Source organism: Vicugna pacos, chromosome 23 (genome assembly GCF_048564905.1).
Source record: "Vicugna pacos chromosome 23, VicPac4, whole genome shotgun sequence".
NCBI lineage: Eukaryota > Metazoa > Chordata > Mammalia > Artiodactyla > Camelidae > Vicugna > Vicugna pacos.
Window position 1 is genome coordinate 22,532,912 of NC_133009.1, and position 21,790 is coordinate 22,554,701.

General features: G+C 34.6%; 1 protein-coding gene across 1 annotated transcript in view; it reads right to left on the reverse strand.

The window, feature by feature from the left end:
* DNAH14 (dynein axonemal heavy chain 14) overlaps window positions 1–21,029 on the reverse strand; it is a 274,100-nt gene extending 253,071 nt beyond the window's left edge. The window contains exons 1-4 of the mRNA XM_072948673.1: window positions 20,659–21,029; window positions 12,109–12,219; window positions 6,881–7,042; window positions 2,393–2,520 (exon numbers count right to left, since the gene is read on the reverse strand). Coding sequence (XP_072804774.1) covers window positions 2,393–2,520; window positions 6,881–7,042; window positions 12,109–12,185 — 367 coding nt within the window. The 5' untranslated portion in view covers window positions 12,186–12,219; window positions 20,659–21,029. The remainder of the gene's footprint in view (window positions 1–2,392; window positions 2,521–6,880; window positions 7,043–12,108; window positions 12,220–20,658) is intronic.
* Window positions 21,030–21,790: the final 761 nt, after the last annotated feature.

Below are 21,790 nucleotides of genomic sequence, written 5' to 3' on the forward strand. Positions count from 1 at the left end.
CTGGGGAAAAAACAGACATCTGGTTTTAGGGAGCCCATAGAGTTCCAAATAATAAAAACCCAAAGATACCTACACCAAAACACATTATAAATAAAACAGTAAAAGTTAGGGATAAATAGAGAATCCTAAAGCAACAAGAGAAAAACAACTTGTTATGTACATGGAAAACCCCATAAGATTATCAGCAGATTTTTCAGCAGAAACTTTATAGGTCAAAAAGGAGTGGCATGACATATTGAAGCTGCTGAAAGAAAAAAAACTTCCAGTCAAGAATTCTCTACCCAGGAAGCTTATCATTCAAAAGTGAAGGAGAGATCAATAGTTTCCCAGATAAGCAAAACTAAACCATCACCACTAAACCAGCCCTATACAAAATATTAAAGGGACTTCTGTAAGCTGAGAGGAAATGGCACTAAAAATAATAAGAAAATAAATGAAAGTAAAAACCTCACAAAGGTGTAAATATATAAAAAGGTAGTTGATCAAACACTTATGAAGCAAGCATGAAGGTTAAAAAGCAAAAGTAATAAAATTAACTAAAATTACGATAATTAAAGGATGCATAAAAGAAAAAGACATAATGTGTCATCAAAAGTATAAAACATGGGAGATAGTAAAAGATAAAGCTTTGAAATGTGGAATTCAAATCTAATTTGCTACCAACTTAAAACAGGCTACTACTTACATAGGATATTATGTATGACCTTCATGGTAACCACAAAGAAAAAACTGATAGTAAATATACAAAAGAAAAACGAGAAAGGACTCTAAATATATCACTAAAAAACCCCACCAAAATACAAGGGAAGAGAGAAAAAGAAGTAAGGAACAGAGAGGAACTACAAAAACTGCCCCCCAAAAAATTACAAAATGGCAATAAGTACACAATCATTAATAATTACTTTAAATATAGATGGACTAAATTTGCCATAAAAGACATAGAGGGGCTGAACAGATTTCAAAAGAAAAAAGCCCATCTCTATGCTGCCTACTAGAGATTTACTTCAGATGAAGGGACACACACAGACTGAAAGTGAAGGATGAAAAAAAGACATTCCATGGAAATGGAAATGAAAAGAAAGCTGGAGTAGCTGTACTTATATCAGACAAAACAGACTTCAAAACAGAGACTGTAATAAAAGACAAAGGCCATTAGATAATGATAAAGGGGTCAATTCAGCAAGAAGATATAACATTTATAAATGTATATGCACAGAGGAGCACAAAGGTATGTACGGAAAATATTAACAAAATTAAAGGGAAAAATTGAAAGCAATATGTAATAGTAAAGGACCTCACCTGCATCAATGGATAGATACATCTTCTATACAGAAAATCAGTAAGAAAACATTGGATTTAAATAACACATTAGATCAGGTTGACTTAATAGATGCAAAAAAAGCATTCTATCCAAAAGGAGCAAAATATACATTTTTCTCTAGCGTACATGGAACAGGACAGATCACAAGTTAGGTCACAACCAAGACTCAATTAATTCAAGAATTTGAAATCATATCATATATCTTCTCCAACCATCTTCTTGTGGCTATAGAAGTCATAGCAGCTTACTTCAAAGTCACTAGAGGAAAGACTCTCGAAGGAGTCTGCTAGCAGGATAGAGTGTTACATAATGTGATAAAATCACAGGAGTGACAGCCTATGACCTTTTCCATATTCTATTGGGTAGAAGCAGTCACACGTCCTGCCCATACTCAAGGGGAGAGGATTAGACAAGGCATGAACACCACCACATTCATGTGCATTTTTTCCAGTCTGAGGCATTCATAATTTGAGTTTTCATTTTTGTTTTTTTTTTTAATGAAGTTTGTATAAGTCAGGGGCCCTGAAGTTTAAGCTTCAATAGTTTCATGGTAAGTTTTTCTTGGACCATGGTATCTCAGTGAAAAATAGGAAAGTTTGTTTTTTCCTATAAAATTTAAAATATTAATACAAATAAAAATTTCAAGTAGAGAAAGTACAAACTGGAAAATGTTAGTGGAAGAAAATATGTTTTAATCAATTCTTCATTTGGGGGTTTAAACTCCAAGTTAGACAAAAACATAAAATTATTAAATATGATGATATCATCAAGTTTTACAGAATAAAACAAAACCATACTACTTTATCTTATCTATAGTTCTATATCATAACCTTCAGGGACTTTCCTCAATTAAGTAGTCATTGAACAGTCTCTGTCAATTTTTTAATCTAATGATTTTCAAAGTTTTCAAAAACAATTTTTAAAGTTTTAACAATCCTACAGGCAACCAAACATAAAATTCAGTAAGACTGTTTCTTCTAAAATCAGTGTCCAACATAAGCACACAAAACCACAGAATAATTTTTTAAAGTGAGGTGCCTTCTAAACAAGCTGGGTCAGTGATACACATACCTGTTCTATCATACGACACAAGCCTTTCTTTTCCAACTTTTGGACAAGCATGAGTTTGATCCTTTTCCTTTGATTTCTCTTTCTTCTTATGGGGAACCCGTTCTGGAGCACGTATATCTTGTTGAGTTCTACTATACTGAAAGTCTGAAAATAAAACCATTATTAATTGAGTAACCAACATGAGCTATAATAACACCCTGGTAATTTCATATACCAAGCAATATAGTCGATCATAATGTCATTACAGTATTTAAGGGCACTGACTCTGAGTCAAACTGCCTTCGTTCCAAGCTCAATTACAAGCCTTTATCATTCACAGTTCTGTAAATTATTGTCTAATTACTTGTCCACCTTACTTTACTCACCTTTGAATTGAAAATTATTACTGTAAGCACCTCAGAGGTTTAAATTACTGGTTACTGGTTACTGTAACATGTTACACATGGTTACTGAGGTACATGTTAATAATCTCATTATTATAACAAATCTTTTAAATATGAATCCTTATGTGAAATAAATACATACAAAACCCTTTTATTAAATGTCATTTAATAACTGAGCCCAGAAAATGTTTAGATACAAATGCTGAAAAGTAATATAGGGCCTATTTCTCACATTCCTTCTATGACTTACCTGACTGGTGAATTTTGAACATGAAGAAGAATGGGGAAATTACTGAACACAGGGCTTTTCAAATTTTACTTTTTCTATTCATTGATTTAGCAAATATTCATTTAGTATAATGTAATGAGCTACAATCAAGCAAGGGATAAGACACAATAATCACAAACAAAACAAATTAAGTACAAGTGAAATGCCCAATAAGTTCTATTTCAGCCAACAGTTCTAATTCAAGAGAGAGAGAGAGAGAATCTCCCATTTGTATAATCAGAGGCGAATACATACCTGTTCCATTCCAAGGAATCAAATGTTGAATGACGGTAAGGTTTTTAATTGTGGGGTAGGGGACAAGGCTGAGAAAAAGACAGGAAGACAGAAGGACTGTTCAGGAGATCACAAGGAGAAAATACGGGCTTCAGTGGAAAGTCTGTGTGAGAGAACAGTTTCTCCCACCTCGCCTTAAATGAAACCTAGTTATTTCCTAACACTGAATCCCCTCAAGCAGTGGTTATTTATACCCCAATACCCTAAGTGCCTCAAGATTGGAAAGTGGCTTGTTTTCCTCCTTGTTCCCCATTTACCACTCTGAAATCATTACAACTTGCCCTCTTTAAAAACAAAAAATCCTACTCCTCTGAAGCTCATGCCTTTTTGTTACATCATATTCTCTTCACTCTTCACTGACATCCACCAATTGCCTGGTCACTCAATCTAGAATCCTGGCTCCAGAGAGAGACTACTTTCTCCATACTAAACTTGCCATCATTCTGGAAGACTTAAGGATTCATGAATTAAGACCTGTCTGATACCATGCTCCCCTCCTCCAATTTCTAGACCACTCTCATCTCTAGATCACTTCAACTAACCACTCCCAAGATTACATCCTAATGCTTGTCATCACTGGCCTTTGTCCTTCCAGCTTGCTTGATACACCCAATATCACCGTTTTTTTAATCTCTTCAGTACTTCCACTTCACTTTCCCATTACTGTCTCACAATCCATCAACTTTCTTTTTTTTTTTTCATTTTTCTCTTTATCCAGTTGAGGTTATATTGTCTCCAACAACACTCCTGCCAATATCCTAAACTCTCCTTTTCTTTTGGACTCACCTATATGGCAAAACACCAGCCCTGCATGAACCGGACTGCGTGCCCTATGTGCCTACAGCCAGTGTTATTAAAGAAATGTCTGCAAATGGATAGATTAATAACCACTAAAATTCACATTAATTAACCATAAATACTCCCTTAACATAAACCTGCAATCTCATGATTGTGTGGTTAACTTGCTCTTCTGGCTCTTCAATGGCTATTTCAGATTTTCTCCATGCTCCTCAAATCTCCAACCTTTACCTTCCAATCTCTCTATTTCAACTGATCTCATGACATTTCCCAGGGAACATAAAAGACATCTGATGGAAATTCCTTCAGGCCTACAAACACTTATAAAGCCCAGGCCCTCTCTCTGTTTTAACATAAAAACAGTCTTGCCCAATCAAGGCTGAAAGTTCTGCAGCTCAAGTCCCCTCAGGAAATCTAACGTATCTGTCTTCAGGCATAGGAAATTTCAGGTATCACCCATATTTAGGGGGCTGTGTTATTTTTAACATTTTTTTATTGAGTTATAGTCATTTTACAATGTTGTGTCAAATTCCAGTGTAGAGCACAATTTTTCAGTTATACATGAACATACATATATTCATTATCACATTCTTTCTCGCTGTGAGCTACCACCAGATCTTGTATACATTTCCCCATGCTATACAGTATAATCTTCTTTATCTATTCTACATTTTGAAATTCCAGTCCCTCCCTTCCCACCTCCCGCCCCCTTGGCAACCACAAGTCTGCATTCTATGTCTATGAGTCTGTTTCTGTTTTGTATTTATGTTTTTGTTTGTTTTTAGATTCCACATATGAGTGATCTCATATGGTATTTATCTTTCTCTTTCTGGCTTACTTCACTTATAATGACATTCTCCAGGAACATCCATGTTGCTGCAAATGGCATTATGTTGTCAGTTTTTACAGCTGAATAGTATTCCATTGTATAAATATACCACATCTTCTTTATCCAGTCATCTGTTGATGGACATTTAGGCTGCTTCCATGTCCTGGCTATTGTAAATAGTGCTGCTATGAACATTGGGGTGCAGGTGTCATTAGAGGGCTGTGTATTTAATAAGGAATATAAGAGGAAATATATTGTCATTAAAAATAATCCAACTATGGTCTAGTCCAGAAAGGAAAAGAAACCCTAATTCTGGCAGAACCTACAGTACCTGAGAAAAAATAACATTTAAAGGGCAAAGGAATAAGAATCCATAAAAGAGTGAAAAAGAGCAGCTAGAAAAGTAGAAAGAAAGCCAAGAGAATACTTTTCCTCAAAAGTCAAGGGTAAAGAAAGGAAATAAATGGTCAAAAGAATAAAATATTACAGAATAGTTCAGTAAAACAAAGATTTTTAAATTTATAAACCAATTCTTTTTATAAAGAATTAGCCATGCAGAGGTATAGATGACTTTAAAAAGAGTCTTATCAGTAGAATGAAGGAGGCAGAATCTAGGATGAGGAGTGAACCAGAAGGAAGTGAGGCAGGAGGCCTAGGCAACTCTTCCAAAAAGTCTGACCATACAATGGGAATTACAAGAAAGGAACACAGGACCAAAGATATTTCTGAGTTATTTTCTTTAAGATGGGTAAGCTTTAAGCTTATCGCATATTTATGTGCGTACAGAAAAGAACTAGTAGAAAGGAAGATGAGAGAGAAGATAGTGGATGGATCTCAAGTTCCTGGGGACACGACAAAAAAGGAGCTCCAAAACTAATGTGGTGAGTAACAACCTTCAAAGAGAGGAGGCAGAGTTACTCCCTGAGATAAGTACTGTGGATGGGGCTGAGGAGCTCGAAGTTAGACGAGTTCTCATTTGATTATCTCTATCTTCAATTTTTATGTTTTATAAAGTAGGAGGCATAATCAAGTAAGATAGGCTTATGGTTAAATTGTGACAGATTAAACAGATTTTGTGTGTAACTAGAAGGAAAGCTAAAAAGAGACATAAAATGACACAAGGCAGCACTGAGTGCCTTACTGACGCTGGGGACCACGAATCAGGAAAAAATACTAATTGATGTGATTGTGTAAGTGTTCTACAAAAAAACACTTACCAACCCAAGTTAGTAAGCAAGGAAAATTGACAATTTTATTGATTAGTTTGTTTTGCTAATCCAGGTGCAGAGGAAAGAAACAGGAAAATGGAGTTGAAGATATTGGTAACAGAGTGGCTGATCCACAAAGAAATTAAGACGAGAATGGAGACCAAAGAGTAACCTTTATAAAAGTGAGGATATAACAGAGCTGGATAAAAAAGAAAATTGTGGTTCAAAAAAAATGTAAATGGTAGAATTTGGAATTGGAAGAAGGTAGACCGAAAAAATGGAGACATGTGGAGAAGTAATCAGAATACTGGTAGACAAGATGAATAAAGTCAGAACACAGCCAGAAGACACTGGGGACTTAAAAGAATGCTGACCCTCCTCTTTAGGGTCTTTACCTCACACACACACAAAATGAGATGGTATGTAGGAAAGTGAACTGAACTGAAAATTGCTATAGAAATGCCAGATGTTCTTCATGGTGGCCCCAACATCACTGTTATTTTTATTATCACAATCAGAGCTTAGATTATGTTCCCTTTAAAAGGCAAACTTCATATTTTCACTAATTGCCATGACTAATGGAATTAGTAAAGTACCAAACCGTGCATTTTGAAAGTAGACTGTAGTATTTCAATATATTTCACTTGTTTTATTAATACTATGAAAGCTTATTTCCATCTCCATAAAAAAAAAAAAACATAAGTCAACATGCCTGGATTGTAATCTTGATAAATTTCTTCTGTTTTCTCTGACTTCAAAGGTACAGAGATTGTTCTAAATGTTTTATATTTCAGTGTCTCCTTTTCTTCTGGTCGATTCCCTGATGGTATGTCATCTTTGTAATTTTGCTCTTCTTTGTATTTTAAAAGTCTAACATGACAAAGAAAATAAGATGATGTAATCAAAATTCCCTATAACTTAAATTTTAAATCTTTATCTTACAACAAAGTATCTATCCGGTCAATTTTTGATAGGCACTTTGAAAAGCAGATCTGAAACATGGAGAGTTTATTTAAATGCTAAATAGATCTAATTGATATTATTACTGAAATTTTGAAGCTGGAAGGGACTTAAGAATTGTCACCTAATTTTAAGAGGTAAAGAAATGCTACCCATTTCCTTTGCCTCTAACATGACACATATAAATGCTTTATCTGAAATGTTATACATTATTAAGGATAAGTAGGATGACTGATGATGATAATCAAAAAACAAAAAAACAACAAAAACCCAATTAAGTGAGTGGCACAGTCAGGTCAGAATACTGTTTTCTGAAACTCAATACCCACGTTACCTTCCTTTATAAAACAACTACAACTACCACCAACCCCTAACAGGATTAGAGCCAAAATCTTTTCACAGTGCGTTAGCCAACTGCGTACTTTATAAATGTCTGAAAAACCTTTTCATAAGAACAGAATCCAAAATCACTACTTACAATTGACCTATAGCCATACACCATACTTCTACAAGGCAGGGAAAATTCAGGGTTCTGGAAATCCTTGCATGCATTTTTCAGTGGAAAAAATACCCACTGGTATATTAAACAAATATACTTAATGACATGAATAATAAGGTAATATTTACCTTCAAAGACAAAGTACTTTGAACTCGTTCATGGATAGCTTTATTAAGTATTCTTAAATTTCTTTTTCCTTTGAGTACTTTGTGAGTGCCATTTGGTTTATAAACACCTTGAACAGTTGCCTCTTCACTGAAATGTCTATCCAGATCCTTTGTTCTTTTTTTTTTTTTTAACCGAATTGTTTACCATTTTCTTGGCAATGTTTAGGAGTTCTTTTCACATTTTGGATAGTAATCTCTTGTTATTTTATGCATTTTGGAAGTATCTTCTAGTTTGGACTTATCTTTTCACTTTCTTGATGAAGTCTTAAGAACTTCCATTTATCAACTTTAAAATAATCTAATTTATCTGTCTTTCTACAATTTGTGTTATGTCTTATTTAAGAAATCTTTCCTTACTCCAAGGAGATGACAAAATTCTCTTATACTTTTTACTGACAGTCTTAAAGTTTTCACAAATCTTATAATTCATACATTAAGTTCTAAATCCTTGATTTTTGGTTTAAGGACAAATCAAATTTCTGTCCCCACCCCATAACGATACACAATCATCACAGCACCATTACTGAACACCCCCATCTCTCTCACTGATCTGTAACACCAAGTCTGTCAACACTCAATATGTATGAAATTATCCATCCCTGATTCATTATTTTTATTTGCTTTTCCTAGTTTCTATATCACACTGTTTTAATTATCATAGTTTTGACAGCTATAAGCTGAGACTCCCAAATTTTCTTTTTCTTAAAAAGTGCTTACATATTCCTGGCCCTTTGTTTTTCTATATATATTTTATATTAAATTTTATAATTAAAATTATATTTAATTTTATAATGTTCTTCATAAAGGTCAAACATACCATTTTAAAAATAATTTTTTCTAGGTACCTTATTTTTCATTACTACTAAAAATGGTAGGTATGATTTAATTACATTTCAATCTATTGCTATACTATGGAAAAGCAATTCATTTCCAAATACTGATTTTAATCTAGCTAAATTTACTTATCAATTATAAAACTTTGAAAATTTCTTTGTATTTTATTGGTAGACAATCTATGAATGATTACAGTTTCTCCTCTTTCTTCTTTTTCGCCTTATTGCCTTAGGACCTACAATAGTACGCTGAATTGAAGTGTCAATAGCAAGCATTCTGGTCACTTTTCTGAATCCAAAAGGAATGTTCTGAACACTTGATCATTAAATATGCTATTTGCATTAGGTTTTTGGTAAATGTCCTTAATCAAGTAGTTTGCTAAGAGTTTTTATCATTAAGAGATACTGAATTTTATCAAATGCTTTTCTTCCTTTGATCTATTAATGGTAATTAACATTGATAGATTTTCTAATGTTTAACCTTGCATTTCTGAAATAAACTACTCAATTTGATCTTGATGTATCATCCATTTTTATACACTGTTTTAATTTATAGGTTAATATTTTATTTAGGATTTTTCTTCCTAAGATCATGAATGGAATTGATTTGGAGGATTGTATAAAATAACTTCATAAATTGAGTTAAGGACTACTTTCTCCTTTTCTATTCTGTAGAAGTTGTACAAGGTTGGATTCACCTGTTTCTTGAGTTTTTGTCAGAATTCTAATGCATTCTAACAAAAACAATTAAAAACTCAGAAACCCTATCAATCTCTCTGGGCCTGATGTGTGTGGTCTGTGGAGGAAGGAGAGGTATGGGAATGGTAAGTGCTTCATAACTACTAATTCAACTATTTTAGTAATAAAAAGATAGTCCATCTTTTCTATTACTTACTGAGATTATTTTGTATATTTATATTTTTCTTAAATTTTTATATTTTGTGTAAGTTTTCAACTTATTACTATAAAATAGTTAATTTTCTCATCTTCTTAATTGCAGATCTGGACTTAGCTCCCCCTTCTGAACTAATATTGGTTACAAAACTACTGCATACCACTACTCAATGGTAGACCATTCACACTGCAGCCCCCTGAGTTTGTGTTTTAGGAGGCAATATATAAAGAGAACACCTTGTGAATGGTGCTTCCTGAAGCTATGCAATGTCACAACCCTAATTGTCTAATTGTGACTTCTTTTTCTTCTTCATGGTCGATCTTGTCCAAGGGTTGTCAGTTTTACTGACAACTGTTGAATTAACTGATTTTCTCTATTTTATCTTTGATTTCTATTTCATTAATTTCTAATAATCTTTATCTCCTTCCTTCAACTTTATTTGGGTTTATTCGGTTCAGTACTTTACCCCTAACTATGTAAAGTGGATTGTTAGCTGATTAATTTTTCAGCCCTTTTTGTTTCTTAATATAAGTTTTTATGACTATGACTTTCTCCATAAACACACAATTTTTATGTGTGACCTAGTTAATGCAGTAGTTTAAGCTCACTTCCTTTTTTCTTTCCTTCCTTTTCTTTCTTTTACTATATTCAGTTCCAAGATTTTTCTAATTTCCTTTAGGGGCCCCTCTTTCATCCACGAGTTATTCAGAAAAGTGTTTGTTTTTCAGGTATTATGTTTCATTTCCAAATGTATGGGGGTCTTCTAGTTAACCTCTTAAAACTGATTTCTAATGTAATTAGAGTATGTGATGTATATCGATTTTTTTGAAAATTTGTTAAAGCAAGTTTTATGGTCTTACATGGTGAAGTACTGCAATTGTTTCATATGACTTGGAAGAGAATGTGTAACTGTTTTTCTATTTTTCATCTATTTGTAGCCTTTTGCATCCTAAGATATTTCCACATATACATTTTATTTTTTGTATCCAGTTTGACATAAAAAAAAGTTTAGCGTATTTGCATTTATTGTTATTACAGACATTTCAGGGATTTCTACCATCTTATTTTGCTTTCTATATATCCCTTTTCTTATATTTTCTCTGTATTCTATCTCTATCTTTTCATCTTTCTTTCTGGAAAACTTCCTCAGCTTTATCTTTCAACTTATTCTCTCAATCTTCATTTCTGCTATTATATAATTAATTTCCTAAAGCCTTCTCTAAATGCTCCATATTTTTTATTCTCTAAATGTTAACTGTTTCTTCTGTTAACTCTCTTGATCATCTAATGACAGGTTCATGGTGGTAGTTGTTGAAATTTCTTCTTCCTGCATTATGCATTTCCTCCAAGATTCTTCGATTTATCTGCATTTCTATCATGCTATAAACATTCCTCAAATGATCATGTGTTGTCTGGTCATGCATCAGAGTCACCACTACAATAGCAATAAGACAACTCTTCATATACTGGTGGATTTTGTCAACTGGTAGGTTTCATTTTAGGATAATATGGGGATTTGTTGGGATGTTCCCAACTGTAACTATCTGTACATTTTTCCTTTTGGCTAGTCAGTTTCCCAGAGAATAATTTTTTTAGCTTTTGGCTGTGAGCTTTCTCAAAGTCAAGCACAGGAAGAAAACTCCTTAAGTACAGTAATCTACTCTCAGCTGTGCTTGGTATCCCCACATCTTGGATCTCTTTTGTTGGAATGAAGAAACAGTCTATAGGCTGTGAGAGGTGAGGAAGGAGATTTAGGTTCTAACTCCTTCTTATACAAACTTTCAACTTACTGATTTTGGTCTCAGCTTCACTGCCACCTTCAGAGGTATATATCCTTAATTCCTGAGTTTGGGGTACTAGGGGAGTAGGGGTGAAAAGAGGAGGTGGCAGAGGATGAATCAGCCTGCTTCTGGGCTTCACCCCCTGCCATTTAGGTTTATATTTTCTGTTCCACTAAATTAATAATCATTTATTCATCTATTTTCAAGCCTCCAAAATTTCACTAGTATCTCCCACTTCTTGTGTTTCATCTCTCATTCTCTTGTAGGTTTATTCCTTACCATCATTTTAATAGGGTTTTAGGAAGGAGAAAACATGGGTTCAACCCATCATGTTTAAATAGAAGTCAATAATATTTTCAAGTTTTTTTCTCAGCTCCACTATTTTTTTCTGAGTGTATGCTGACCTAGCCAGAGAATTATGAAAAAACAGAAACCAGAAAAACACATGAATCTCTCCAATCTTTTCTTCATCTGCTCTGTGCTGCCATTTTATAGCCACAAGCCACACTTAGAACTAACCACCTTTTGCCTTCCTGGGATTTCTCAGTTGTTGGTTAATTTCTCATATCCATTAACCTCTTACTCATTTTTTTGTCATATTCAGGGCTGGTCTGGGGGAAGGAGCCAGAAGCCAGTGTTAATTTGCCTATCTTGTAAGGTTCACTCCCTAAGAAACTAAGGTTTTCAAAACTCCAGAACTCTCATTCAATCTCATATGATACTTCACATTTTTCATTGTCAGAATGGATTACTACTAGCCAAATATTGTTGAGATTTTAATTTTATTATAACTTATTTTACCTTGGTTGTGTGTTACTTTCCTCCTTGTTCCTGTCTTGACTTACTGTTATCGAATCATTGGGTATGAATGTATCCATATTTTTTTTCTGAACAAAACTATGAAGTAACAAGCTGAAAAAATACATTCACATTATTTTTTTAAATATAAAAAGATGATTTCACAGCTATAACTACTGGTTTTCAAAACTATATATATAGTTTCCAACTTCTCAATAGGCTTATTAATTTCATACCCTCATTACCTTCAAGTGTTACTTATGTATAATTTCCAGAGCCTTCACTATGCTAGTTATCTTTCTCAGGGCAGTCTACATGCCTAACTTACCCTCTAAGACAATTTTTTCCTTCTTACATTGATGGGTTTCTGTACATACAATTATAATTTTCGTTACCCTCCATACTAAAGATAAGAATAAACTTTAAGATCATCTCCAGAGGGAAAATAATCAGAAAGGACTTAGGGAAGTCAACAAAACTGGAAGCCCGAGCTGCTGAACTCACGTCACCATTCACTAAGTACTAAAAGACCACATCCATATATTACCAGAATTCCTCAGAAAGAATAGAACAAGAGGAAATGGGTTTTGAAAAATGAAAAAGACAGCATCCCATTCTGATTACTGAGTGAAATCTAACAAGATACAGAAAGTCTCCAAATAACGATGATACACTGCATGGAAGTATACTCTAACTAAAAAATGTAAGCCAAGATGCTAGCCTAGAAGCAATGTAGGATAGAAGAAGCTGTAACCGGCAAGTGAAAAAGCTTCAGACAAATCAAATAAGACAGACTGAAATAGGCCAGGGGCAAGAGTAGTTCTTACTGGAACAGAAATGATATAAATCTTTATATCAAATATGAAGCTGGTAACTACTATATCAACATAGGACAGTCTACCTAGTAATGAGACTATGGTGCAGAAAGAGTCCCAAACAGGACACAAAGAGTATGAATGGCCATAAAAGGATCATGCATTGTAACTGAGAACTGAAAAATACAACTTTGGGCCCCATAATTGAAATAAGATGAAGAAACAGGTCTTAATAGAGATTCCCATTACATTGAAAAACATCTCTGAATTAAATCCATTTTGGATTTGCAATAGAGTAGAAGAAGAATTTTTCTGAAAAAAGGTCAGAGTAAATATTTTAGACTTGTGGACCAGAAGGCAAAATCAAAGATATTACATGGGTATTCACACAAGAAAAAAGAAAACAAATATCCACAAATGTTTTATTGATGAAATTCAACATATGATAACAGTAACAGTGCAATTAAAAAAAAACACATGTATCTGTTAGAGAGAAAAACAGAATTATTTCAAGGGGGATAACATGTGACTTAATTGGGATAGTGTTACCTATCAGCAAATTGGCTGCAGATGTTCCTTTGCAAAAGTCATTCTCAACTTGTCGACCATACAAAAACAGGTCCAGGCCAGATGTGACCAATGAGCCATCATCTGTCGGCACCTACAATAGAGTATATGTTAATCCCAACATCCACTTTAACTCTGCAGTGGCGTGAAATATAAATTCTGATGCTATCATTCTTACAACCAAACATCCAATAAACGTAAGAAAAATTGTTCAATCTCACTCTTTATCAAACAGTGTAAAAAATTCTTTTTTTCCTATTAGACAAGTGGAAAATATCAAGTTAACCTCATACTTCTCCACAGCAACAATCAAATGCAGAACATTTCCTCAGGGAAAAAAGAGTGGCTTAAGAATTTTATACAAAGCCAAGTGTTCACGTAAGTATAAAGACAGCAAACAATTTTAAACATGCAAAATTCAACAAAGATATCACCTGTGAGTCCTTCTTGTAAAAAGTACACAATAATAAATTCAGCTAACACAGGAATAAAGGCAAAAACATGGTAATAAAGAAAATAAAAAGAACATTAAACTCATTTAAGTACAAAATCAAGTCAGAACAAATTTTAAAGAGGGTTAACATATACATATAAGGGTACACACACACACACCCCTCCAACGTGTAAAACTGCAGAATGTAAAAGACAAAGAGATCATAACAGTAGCCAAAGACAGATTATGTTACTTTAAATGAAAAACAATTAGACTAAGAATGGGCTTCTTAATAGAAAAAAAAATATTTATATATATGGCAATGATATAGTATTTCCAATGTGCTATGGAAAAATTACCATCAACTTAGAATACTGTACCTGGCAAAAATATGTTTCAAAAATGAAGGCAAAATCAGAACGTTTTCAGGCAAATAAAAATCAACAGATATACATAAAGAGTATTCTAAAGGACTTCAAAAAGAAGGAGTACGATCCCAAGATGAAAGAGCTAAGATGCAAGAAACAATTATCAGCAAAAGAAGTAATGAATGTGTGGATAAATCAAAACAAATCTAACTGCATCTAACAGTAATTAATTATTTCTTGTGTGGTTAAAAGTGAGATGGAATTAAAATACACAATAATAGCATAGAGGTCAGGAGGGGGATGATCAAAATGAAATTGTTTTAAAATCCTTGAATTTTCTAGAGAAAGATTAAAACAGATTAAATTTATATTTTGGTAAGTTAAGTATACATTCTAACATTTCTATGGTAACCACAAAAACAAGGTGGCAGAAATAGAAACATAAGAATATTATAATCAATATAAATGAACCAAATTCTCTAAGAGAACAAAGAAAAACTCAGAAAACAATCCAATTATATACTATTTAAAATCTCTAAAACATAGCAATACAAAAAGGATTCAAGTAAAGAAGATGAAGAAGATATGCCAGGCAACTATTAAGCAACAAAAATATTATAGCTATATTTATATCAGAAAAAAATAGGTATTATGGCATAGTCACTAGATATAAAGATCACTATATAATGATTAAAGCTTCATTTCACCAGGAAAACAGAACAGTTCTGAACTTCCATCTAAACATAAGTTTAAAATATATAATGCAAATATGTAATGTAAATTACATAATTCAAACACTGACAGAACTATAAGGAAAACAAATAAATATAGTATGATAATGCAAAATTTAAATTTATTTCACTTAAATCAGGCCAACCCCCTCCACCACCAATAAAAAACAAAAACCAGTAAGGATACTTGCTTAAAGCTATCTAATTTAAAAGTTTGATTTAACAAATATATATAGTATATACAACTTAAGAAATGAAAGATACATGCATTTTAAAGCACACATGGCATATTTTCAAAATTAACCACTTACTGGGTCATAATGTAGCTCCCAACAAATTTCAAATGATTTATCATCATACGATCCAAATTCTATGACCACAATGCAATTAGATCAGAAATAAAGATAAAAAGTGAAATCTCATAAGTTTGGAAATTAAGAAACACCTGTGTAAACAAGTAATGGCTTAAAGAAAGAATCATAATAAAATTTCAAAATATTAAGAATTAAATGGCAAGATACTAAATATTAAAACTTGTGAGATGTGTCTAAAGAGGCACTTATGGGTATAAAGCCTTAAATGCTTATACTAGAAAAGAATAAAACTATCTAAACATCTAAATTAAGATGTTAAGAAAAGTAAAATTTTATAAATCCAAAGAAAATAGAAAGAAGGAAATAATAAAGATTACAGCAGCCCTCCAGACATCAACAAGATGGCAGGGTAGGAGATACCAGCTTTTGTGCCCCTACAGAAAAAAAAAATAGACAGCTATCCATGAATGAAAATAGCCCCAAGTGGGCTCAAGAGTCCAATTAGGAACCTACAGCAACACAACAGAGAGGGAAAAAAAGAATAACTACACAGAGAGGGATCCCTGGGGAGACTGGCTTAGCTAAAATGACACAATCTGGATATGGCTAAGAACAAAGAAGATAAGCTATCAATATCAGTTGCACACTAGGTGCCATCATTCTCCAGTGGCCTATTCTGCAGAGGACACCAGCAGCATTAGCCACTGAGTAACCAACAGCCATCGCTGCCACGGAATCCTCATAAAGGGAGAGATACTGTTGTACACCTCCCCTCAAAAGAGCTGCTGCTGTACTGCCGCAAGACCACTGCTGCCATCCCCCCACCCCTACATATGCCCTGGATCCCAGAGCCCCAGCTGCTCCACATGTGCCCACACTTCAGACCCCATCTCTGTGGCAGCTCTGCATGCGTCCACGACCCAAGCCCCAGCTCCACAGCTGCTCTGCAAGCATCCACACCTCAGACCCCGGAGCAACCACTGCTGTAGGCTAACCAGCTACTCAGGCCCCAAAGCTTCTGTCACTCCAATAGTGCCTGCCCATCAGACACCAGTGCAACCACCAATACAAGAGCACTCAGGTGCCAGACTCTGCTCCAAGAGGGATCCCCTTGGCCACAACATCCCTCATGGGATAAAAAAAGGATCAGGAGGTCCCCAGTAGACTTTACCACCAAAGACTCCAACGGTTCTCACCACCACTGCAAACACTTGCAGCCTTGGCTGCTGACAATCCCTAGAATCTATGCCACTACTGACCTCATTGATGGAGCTACATGTAGATTATGCTGTGGGGCCTTCCCTGGAGCCTGAACAAGCACACCCCACTCAGCCAGCATTCTTGCACCCTGCCACAAGTGGCCTTTCCCTAACAAAACCAGTCCATAATGTCTGTTAAGAGGTGACTGCTCCTCAAATGCCCAGACATCGAACAAAGGCTACTGTAAGAAACACAAAAAAAAAAAAAAAAAAATCAAGGAAACATGACACCACCAAAGGAACACAGTCATTTTCCAGTAACAGACTCCAAAGAAATAGAGATCTATGAATTGTTGCACAAAGAATTCAAAATAATTGTTTTAAGGAAGTTCAGCGAGTTACAAGATAATACAGATAGACAACTAAAAGAAATGAGGTCAACAGAGAGACAGAAAACATTAAAAAAAGAACCACACAAGAAATTCTGGAGCCAAAGAATACAATAAATGAAAAGAAAATGCAGTAAAGAGTATCAACAGCCAATTTGATCAAGCTAAAGAATCTATGACAGATCTTCTTAAATTATCCAATCAGAGGAGAAAAGGGATGAAGAATGAAAAAAAGTAAAGAAAGCCTACGTGGACTATAGGAGAGCATCAAGCAAAATAATATTAGCATACGGGAGTCCCAGAAGAAGAGAGAAAGGAGTAGAAAGTTTGTTTTAAAAAATAATGGTTGAAATTTACCACATCAACATCCAGGTTCATAAAGTTCAATAAGTCCCCATACAGATGCAACACAAAGAGGATTTCACTGAGACATATTGTATTAAAACTGTCAAAACTCAAAGACAAACAGAATTTTGAAAACAGCTCATCTCATATAAGAGAACTCCCATAAGGCTATCAGGAGACTTCCCAGAAGAAACCTTGCAGGCCAGGAGAGAATGGGATGACATACTCAAAGTGCTGCAAGAAAAAAAAAAAAATGCCAACAAAGAAACTACCAACAATCAAAAGGAAAATCAAAAATATCTTAAAACAAACAAAAATAGAACCACAACACACCAAAACTATGGGATGCTACAAAAACAGTTCTAAGAGAGGAAATGCATTCTCCCCTCGAGCCTCCAAAAGGAATGTAGCACACACATTTTAGATTTTTGACCTTCAGAAATGTAAGATAATAAATTTATGTTGCTTTGAGCCACTAAATGTGGTAATTCCAGCAATAATAGGAAACAAATAAATAGTTACATATATTCACTTATTAAATCCTCACAAAGTCCCTCTGAGTTAGGCATTAGCTTAAACCCACTTTTCATGAGTAAACCAGTACTATATACCAACTCCACGTGGGGAATCAAGGCACAAAACAAGCGGTGGGCCTCAGTACAAACCCAGGGATCACACCGTCAACAGTCATAGAAGTGATCTTTTATAAGAAAGAACATTGTATTAGAAAAGATTATCCAAAAAAAACTTTAAAAATATGAATTACATCAGTAAACATAATAAATGATTACATTTTAAAAGTTAAAACTAATATACTAAAACAGTAACAGGGTTGGGTGGGAAGAAGTTCAATGAGTATTGTGCTTTAAGATCCTTGTTATGGTCAACAGAAACAAATACTAAAAATACTGACTCTGTCAGAAAAATTTATGAACAAATACATATTAAAGGTACACAGTAAAATAACACAAACATAATCTATGGGGCCTAAACAGAGGTGGAAAACTAAATAATACATAAAATGATAGAGAGAGAGAGACAGATGGATAGATGGATGGATGGATGAGAGGGGTACAGATGATACAAGAAGGGTATCAATCCAACAGAAGAGGGGAAGTATGGTATATAGAAAACATGGAAGTAAATTTGGCCTTGTTTCTTCAGTAATCCCAAAAATATAAATGGATTCATCCCATTTATTAAAAGATAGATTGGACAAAGTAGACAATCTAGTTATGCTTGTCACTTACAAACTACATCCATGAAACAAAACCGTATCAAAAAGTTAAAAATAAAGAAATGAATGCTGGTGAGAATGGAAAATGGTGCAGCTGCTATGGAAAACAGTTATGGAAGTTCCTCAAGAAATTAAACATAGAATTACTACATGATGCAGCAATTCACTTGTAGGTATATAACCAAAAGACTCAAAAACAGTGATTCAAACAGATATTTGTACACCAGTGTTTATATCAGCATTAGTCACAACAGCCAAAAAGTAGAAATAACCCAAATGTCCATCAACAGATAAATGGTTAAAGAAAATGTGGAATATACATACAGTAGAATTATTATTCAACCTTAATAAGATGATATTCTGATACATGCTGCAACATGGATGAACCTGGAAGGCATCATGCTAAGTAAAATAAGCCAAACATAAAGGACAAATATAAATATTGTATGATTCCATTTATACAAGGTTCCTGAAATAGTCAAATTCATGGAGACAGAGTGGTTATCAGGAGCTGGAAGGAGGGGGTAAAGGAGGATTTATTGTTTACTAAGTATGGAATTTCAGTTTAGGATGATTTGAACAGTTGTGGAGATGAACTGTGGTGATGGTCAAACAATGTGCACATACTTAATACCACTGAAATGCAGACTTAAAATAGTTAAAATGATAAATTTTATGTTATGCAATTTTACCACAATAAAAAAAAATAAAGGAACAGAAAAAACTATACCATGCCAATGGTAATCAAAAGAAAACTGGTGTAACAATTTTCTATCAGACAAAATAGAGTTTAAAGGAAAAGCATTAAAAAGGAGAAACGGGGACTCAACATAATAGAAGGCGCAATCCATCAAAAAGCTACAACACGTATAACTTTTATGTACCTAACCCTGCCTCAAAATATACAAGACAAAACCTGACAGAATTACAGAACACTAGACATTTCACAAAAATAGTCATAGTGAGATATTTTAACACAACTATCTCAATGATTTATAAATCAAGTGAACAAAAAAAGTAGCAAGTATACATAAGATTTGACCCTCACAATGAACAGACTTGACCTAATAGATACATACAGAGCCCTGTGCATAATAAATAGGGAATTTACTTTCTTTTCAAATCACATAAAAACATTTAAAAAAACTGACCACATCATAGGTAACTAAAGACTTGATAAATTTCAAGTTAACAATATTACGCAGACCACATTTTCTAATATAGTTCAAATATAAGTCAACAATAAAAATACATTTTTAAAACCCTCTAGTTTGAGACTTGAAATAGCACCATAGATTAAAAAGAAAATAAAAATGGAAATTACTCTCTAGTTAGAGCCATCCAACAATTAAAATATCACATATTCAAATTAGTGGATGCAGCTATAGCAGTTCTTAGAATTTAGAAATTAAAATTTAGAAGAGCATTAAATGCATTAGTATTTTAAAGACTGAAAATAAATAAATGTTCATTAAAGGAACTAGAAATGAACAAGCTCAAAGGAGGAGAAATTAATATTATAGAAAACAAACAATAATCAAGATCAATAAAACTAAAACCTGATGAAGGAGAAAAAAGAAACAGTACACAAAAGGCTCTCCCTTACCCCAAAAAAGCAAGACACCAGGCCAGAAGTTTTACAGATGAGCTTTATCAAATATGCAAAGAATAGAAAACCCTTGTAATACATAAACTCTTTCAGCAATAAAGGAAAGCCACTGAACTCAATTCTTAAAACTAAAATAGCAATGATTCCCAAACCAGACAAGAAAGAACAAGTACACTGTACAAAATATATATATATAGACAACAACGCTGATGAACATAAATGCAAATATCCTAAATATTAGCAAGTCAAATTCAGTAATGTGTGTAATATATATACGTGATATATGTACATAAACATATATTAGTGTAGTTAATTCCATGAATACAAGTGTATCTATGAATGTTATTAATGTAGTTTAATATATTAACTTTTTTAAGATTATATTTATCTACATTAAATCACATATATATTTATCTATATTTGTGTTGTGCCTATATACATATATTATGCAACAAATGGTATCATCATGTTTTTTCAGAGTTCCATTACTCACTTATTAGGGAAAAAACCAAACTCTCAATGAGATAGGAAGAGAAGTGAGCTCACCTGGTCTGATTAGGAGAAACTATCAATGCCTGTGCCACGAAGGAAAGCTCCTGGAGGGCAGGGTCAGCTGTCAGACCGGAGGCTGGCTGGTGCACGGTGGTGACCCGCGACCTCCTGCGGGGTCAAGACCGAAGGTGGCCTTCGAAGGCACGCAAGCTGGGGAACCGCAAGGCCCTCCGTTTCCAGTCAACCTGCGGCCACCCCGCGGGTGTGGAAGAGGGTCCTCGCAGCCCTTACCCGCCGCGCTGTGGCCCGAGGGCCGCCTGGGCCCGTCTTAGGGCCGAGGGGCGAAGGTCCGGCACCAAGCGAGGACTACTCGGAGGGACGTTGGAGTGACAGCCGTTCCGCACCGCGCCCCCACCTTTCCCGGCTGTAACGGCCCCACCGACTCCCAGCGGCGTCGAGTGGGCGGGGTCTCAAGGCCCGCGCAATGGATCCTGGGGGGATGGGGCGGGGGCAGCGCAGGAACTGAATCCGCAGGTGAGGAGGCGGAAGGTTCCCGCGAGATTCCCACCCAGCTACGCCAGGGCCCTGAAGGGCATCCAGACGCTGACAGTGCAGGAAGGGAGGCAGGGGTCACTGAGCTAGGCGCACAAGACACATGGGTCCCTTTTTTACATTTCTTGGTAGGGGCCATAGAAGAGATGCAATATAAAGATTCATTGCGGTCAACAATAGCTAAATCTGTGTATAAGAAGAATAAACTAAACACTTTTCATATTAATAAGCTTGCATATATACTCATTCAGCACGGCACACAGTAAAATCTGAGTATGAACCTGAGTCTTTGAGAAGCTGTTAAGAGAGTTTGAGTGCCAAGGATGAAGAAAGATATCACTTTAAAAGAGAAAGTCATTTTGGAAATAATGTTACCTTATGTGCCAATAATCAACTATTTGATAAACTTAGCCAAAAAGTTGCAAGTCATGACTCAATAAAATGTCAGTCAACAAACTGTCTAAAACAAAATAAGATAAACAAAAAGACAGGCTATAAGGCCATCTTCTCTGGTCTTCCATCTCAAAAAACAGCCGCTCTACTGTGCAGTCTTCCTTGACACTTCCTTCTCCCTTACTCTAACCCCAATTAAACTTAGTACCAAGTTCTGTGGACTCTACCCATAAACTATGTT